Source organism: Fukomys damarensis, unplaced genomic scaffold (assembly GCF_012274545.1).
Source record: "Fukomys damarensis isolate Sample0158 unplaced genomic scaffold, DMR_v1.0_HiC HiC_scaffold_27, whole genome shotgun sequence".
NCBI classification, from domain to species: domain Eukaryota; kingdom Metazoa; phylum Chordata; class Mammalia; order Rodentia; family Bathyergidae; genus Fukomys; species Fukomys damarensis.
Window position 1 is genome coordinate 5987656 of NW_022900939.1, and position 5688 is coordinate 5993343.

Sequence of the window (5688 nt, forward strand, 5' to 3'; positions counted from 1 at the left end):
CGGCGCGGTGAGCCCGCAGTGGGCGCCGGCCCTCCGAAGCGCTCGATCACCTTCTGCATCCACTTCTTCAGGCGGAACACATGCGTGTAGAAGCCGTATTTCCCGTCCCGGTCGCAGCCTTCGCCCCAGGAGACGATGCCCATCTGATACCAGCGGTTGTTAAAGGGGTTCTGCGGAGGAAAGGTGGGTTCCGGGAGGCGCGTGTGGGCCCGCCGGGCACCAGCTCTGCCCGACCAGCTTCAGAGAATTTTACCTTCATGACGAAGGGTCCCCCGCTGTCGCCTTCACAAGCGTCCCCGCGCTTCCCTTCCTCAGGCTTGAAACCTTGAGAGAGAAGAGCGGGCTCAGGACCCTCTCCCTGCCAAGAGCCAGCGCCCAGGGCACCCGGGACCCCCTGTCACCCCAGCGTCAGATCCTTCAGCCAACCTCAGGCTCTGCTTTCCCAGTGTGTCCCTTGTCCACCACCGAGGCCAGGCACATGTAGTCCCTGGACCTACCCAGTCTCCTGCTTCTGCTCCGCCACGCCTGCCCCACACACACCACACTCTGCCCTCAGCCGCCAGAATGGACTTTAGTTTTCCTTCCTGTACCGGAGCTTGAACCCAGGGCCTTCGCACTAAGCTACATCCCCGCTCTTTTTATTGTTTTAAGGCAGGATCTCACCAAGTTGCTAAATTGCCCAGGCTGGGCTCAAACTCACCCTCTTCCTGCCTCGGCCTCCCAGAGCACTGGGATTACAGATGTGTGCCTCTGTGCCTAGCCAAGAATGACTTAGAAAGCAGTTTAGAAAGGAAAGTAAAGGACTGGGGGTTTAGCTCAGTGGTTCCATCGCCAGCCTCATAAGCACAAGGACCCCAGTTCAATCCCGGTACCAAAAAAGAAAAGAAAGGAAAATAAAAAGGCTCAAGATCTAGTGTGTATATGTACCAGTTCCTACGATGAATGTATTCATTATTTACTGTAAGCATGTACTAAAAAAAGGAAGGAAAGTACCTTAGACACAGCTGAGGATAATAGCAGTTCCTTCTATATAAAACTCCCTACATATCTCTAGTCTAGAACATAAAAACTACAGTAAGCTAGGCATGGAGCACACACCTGTACTCCCAGCACTCAAGAGGCTGAGGCAGGACGATCACTGAGTTGGAGACCAGCTTGGGCTGCACAGCTCAAGGCCAGCCTGTATTACAAAGTGAGACCCTGTCTCAAAACACTTTACAAACACACACACACACACACACACACACACACACACACACATAACAAATGAAGATCTAATATCACTAATGCACAAAGAAGTCTTTAAAATTAATAGAAAAGCCAAGTGTGAGGGCATTGTTTGTGATCCCAGCCAGCACTTGGGAGGCTGAGGCAGGAGGATCGCCATGAGTTTAAGGCCAGCCTGGACTACGTAGAACCTGTCTCCAAAAAAAAGCCAAAAGGTCTAGGGATTTAGCTCAGTCAGTGGTTCCGCCACCTGCCTCAAAAGTACAAGGTCCCAAGTTCAATCCCTGGTACCATAAATAAATAAATCTTTTTTTAATGACAGGAAAGGAGAAAACTGGGCAAAACTGAGGAAGAAATAGTTCACAAAAGTCATATAAAATTGGCCCTTGTGCATAGTAAAAGAGATCTACCCTTATTTCAATGAGAAGAAAAGCAAATTAAAACTTCTGTATGCCAATTCGGATGGGTGAGAGGAAGCAAAGCCCTTCTGTGGGTAAGGCCGTGGGAGCGGGCGCTCTCCTCCCCTATACCAGATGCACAAATGGTCAACCCCATGGAAAGAACTTTGGAGACAGTCAACAAAGCCATGTGTGTTTCCACGTGCCTTACACCACCACTCAGAGACCTCTGAAGGTACCAAACTATGCCTGAGGCTATCCTTACAGCATATTCGTAACTATAAAATACCAACAGTCCAAGCGGCCCACCCAGGGGAGATGGCAGAGTGGTCTGCACCGCATCCAAGGCCAGGCAGAGCACCTGCCTTGCAGCGTGAGGCCCTAGCTTTGATCCCTGGCACCAGAAGAAAAAGGATGCCTCACATCATGCCAGCCGCGTGCCTACCAAAATGTCTGAATGATAACGAAAAGAGAGCAAAGTGCAAAACAGTATCGGTATTGTTCTCGTGGGTAAAAAACAGGAAATAAACAGTGTGAGCTCATTTGTGCGAAAAGAAACAGGAAGAAGCCACAAAACTAATGAGGCTGGTCCGTCCCAGGGCAAGGATGGGAATGGCAGGGGAGGAACCAGAAGAGGACAGGATTGCAGGAAGGGAGGCTGTCACCTGTCTGGGAAGCACCGGTTCCAGCAGGTCTAAGTTGCACCACATTTCATGTACTCCAAAAATTTTTAAAACATTAAAGGAGCAAAATACAATCAGAAACTAGTAAACCCAATGATCTTAAATAAATAGCACAAGCAACACAACTTTTGAACACACTTTTTGTTTTTGGTACCAGGGATCAAACTCAGGACCTGTGCATGCAAGGAAGGTGGCGGCACCACTGAACTAAATCCCCATCCCAGAACGCACTGTTCTGTCTTTATACGCTCAGAGGAATGACTACTTAGAAATTATTAACTCAGCTGGGTGTGGTGCTTATATAATCCCAGCACTCAGGAGGCTGAGACAGGCGGATGGGTTCAAGTTCAAAGCCAGCCTGGGCTATATAGTGAGTCCAAGGCCAGTGGGAACTGTGTAGTGAGACTCTGTTTCAAAAACCCAATGAAAGGAAGCCAGGTGTGGTGGGGCACACCTGTAATTCCAGCGCCCAGGAGGTTGAGGCAAGTTCAGTACCAGCCTGAACTACATAGTGAGTTCCAGGTCAATCTACATAGTGAGACGCTGTCTCAAACAAGCAGTGAAAAGGGCCCAGGATTTAGCTCAGTGGCTCTGCGCCTGGCTCATGAGCACAAGGTCCTAAATTTAATCCCCAGTACAGGAAAAAAAACAAAACAAAAGAGAAATACTGAGGTCTACTTAGTATTCTCACAGTTCTATGGAAGAAGGATTCTGAAAGTGCCCCGGTATTGACCAAGTAGATCTGTTGTGGATACTGGGAGTCATGTTTCTCACCGTAAACAGAATTGCATATGTAGAAAGAAGCTAAACTTTCTTACAGCACCAGATTGACAGCATTTCAGTAAGAACTGCTGGGTTTTTTTTCCTTGGTTGGTTTTTTGAGACAGGGTCTCACTATGTAGTTGAGACTGACCTGGAACTCACTGTGTAGCCCAGGCTGGTCTCGAACTCACAACCATCCTCCTGCCTCAGTCTCCTGAGTGCTGGGATCATAGGCGTGTGTCACCACACCCGGCTAAGAACTGGTGGTTTTTGACAAGATCTAGAAACAGCTACAGACACACAAGGGTCCAGTGCAGGTCTCTTCAGACCTAGAAGCAAGGATATCCTGAGAACAGTGTCACACCCAGGGACTCCTGCAGGCCAAACTGGCAACAAATAGAACACTAAAATAATGAATGATAGGGCCAGGGATTTAGATCAGTGGTTCTGCCACCTGCCTCTCAAGCACAAGGACCTAAGATCGATCCCTGGTACCAGAAAAAAAAAAAAAAAAAAAAGAACTTGTCACTTCACTAAAATAATGAATGATAGTTTTAAATTGGTTTTTTTGTTTTAGTTTTTGGTTTTTTGAGACATGGTCTCCCTATGTAGTTCAGGCTGGATTTGAACTATGTACCCAGGCTAGCCTCAAATCCACGGAGACCCTCCTACCTTAGTCTCCTGGGTGCTGGAATTACAGTCATGCACCACCATGCCTGACAATAGTTATAAATATTTTTGTATATATATATTTTTTTTCGGTGCCAGGGATCGAACTCAGGCCCTTGTGCTTATGAGGCAGGTGCCAGAGCCACTAAGCTAAATCCCTGGCCCAATAGTTATAAATATAACCCTTAGAATAAAGTAAGGATCCTTGAGTCAACATCAATAGAATAAAAGAAAGCGTTTCACATGCACAATGATATATAATATACTGCACAGTACTATATGTCCAGAATAAATGTGAGGGGCTGGGGAATGTAGCTCAGTGGCACTGAGCCTGCCTGGCGAGTGCAAGGTCCTGAGTTCTGTCCCAAGCACCAAAACAAAAACGGATGTGGGGCAGGGTAGCAGCTCAGTGGCAGAGCCTGGAAGTAGCATTCATGAAGCCTTCGTTTGATCCCCAGCACCAAAAGTAAATATACTTTTTAAAAAGAATTTTCCTTGCAGTAAAAACAATACCCTTAGAAAGAATGACAGAATCGGGAGGCCTCTAATTGGTGGCCACCATAGTTAGAAGGATCCGCTGTGGGGTGATGCGCAAAGCATCTGGTGTCTCCCCATGACTTAGCTCTAATTATAAGGGGCAAAACAAGCTCCAGCGAGAGAGCTGGTGGTCAGGGTTCATCTCCTTCCTCACTGGCCAGATCGGACCAGGAGGAAGCTCGGACACCAGGCCGGGGAGGCCTTGCGGGCACCACCCCAGGCCGTCCTTGTCAAGGTCAAGGTAGCCAAAAGTGCTAGGTGATGAGGGACTCTGGGACTGCATCATGGGTGAGAACAACCGCTTCTCTTCTGTGATGAAGGATTTTAGCGGCATAGTTGACAAAAATTTCAAATAAGGTGTACAGATTAGATAACATTATTGTTCCATTATTGATTTTGTGGTTTCAATAATAGTGCTGTGGTTATGTGAGAGAATGTCTTTGGAGATGGGTGGGGTGGTGCGCACCTGTAATCCTAGCACTCAGGAGGCTGAGGCAGGAGGATTATCGTGAGTTTGAGGCCAGCCTGTACTACACAGTGAGTTCAAGTCCTGCCTGAACTACATAGTGAGACCCTGTCTCAAAAACCAAGAAAAATAAAGAATATGGTTGTTTTGGAAAATATTAGGTTAAAAAATACATACACTCTACCCTTAAGCTGTGTGTATGTATGCAAGTGTGTGTCACACACCCAGAAAAGGGGAAACCTGGAGGAGAGTATACAGGAATCCTTTATATTATTTATGCAATTTTTTGTAAGTCTGAATTTACAATAAAAAATTTAAAACCTTTTAAAAGGTCAGGCTGCAAATGTAGCTCAGTAGTAGAATATTTGTCTAGCAAGTGCAAGGTCCTGTGTTCAAATCCCCAGCACCACAAAAAAGGAAACCCCCATCCCGCCCTTCCCAGCAGTACTCCGTGGGCTCTTCCGAAGCACAGCAGAGTCTGTGGATGTTAACGACCCCCCCTCCTAGGGAGGAAGCTCTCCCCGGACACAGGTGGCAGCTGCCTGAGTGCCCCTTGTATACCCTGGAAGGCTGCCTAAGACATAGCAGGCACTCAATAAATATTTGCCCAGCGGGTGAATGGCTTTTTCCTACCCATGACCTCTTTCCCCCACCTCCAAGTACTGGGGTTGAAACCAGGGTGTGCTAAGCTACATCCCCAGCCCTTTTCAAAGCTTTGCTTTGAGATAGGTTCTCCCGAGCTTGCCCAGTCCAACCTCGAACTTGCGATCCTCCACGTCGCTGGCCCACACCTTCCGGACCCGGAGCAGGCAGCTGCGTCAGACCCTTGGGCGCTCTTCCTTCCCAGGACCCCGGCTGTGCCCAGGAGCCTCCGCCCACCGCGCCGCCCCGCATTCCCGGCGCGGGCCGCAGACTTGCCGGCGCAGAACATGTTGTCGGTGATGCG

General features: G+C 48.3%; 1 protein-coding gene across 1 annotated transcript in view; it reads right to left on the bottom strand.

Moving 5' to 3' along the window:
• Nucleotides 1-2: 2 nt before the first annotated feature.
• F2 (coagulation factor II, thrombin) overlaps nt 3-5688 on the bottom strand; it is a gene marked incomplete at its 3' end in the record, with an annotated part of 11995 nt that continues 6309 nt past the window's right edge. The window contains exons 12-14 of the mRNA XM_033756810.1: nt 5498-5655; nt 254-324; nt 3-170 (exon numbers count right to left, since the gene is read on the bottom strand). Coding sequence (XP_033612701.1) covers nt 3-170; nt 254-324; nt 5498-5655 — 397 coding nt within the window. The remainder of the gene's footprint in view (nt 171-253; nt 325-5497; nt 5656-5688) is intronic.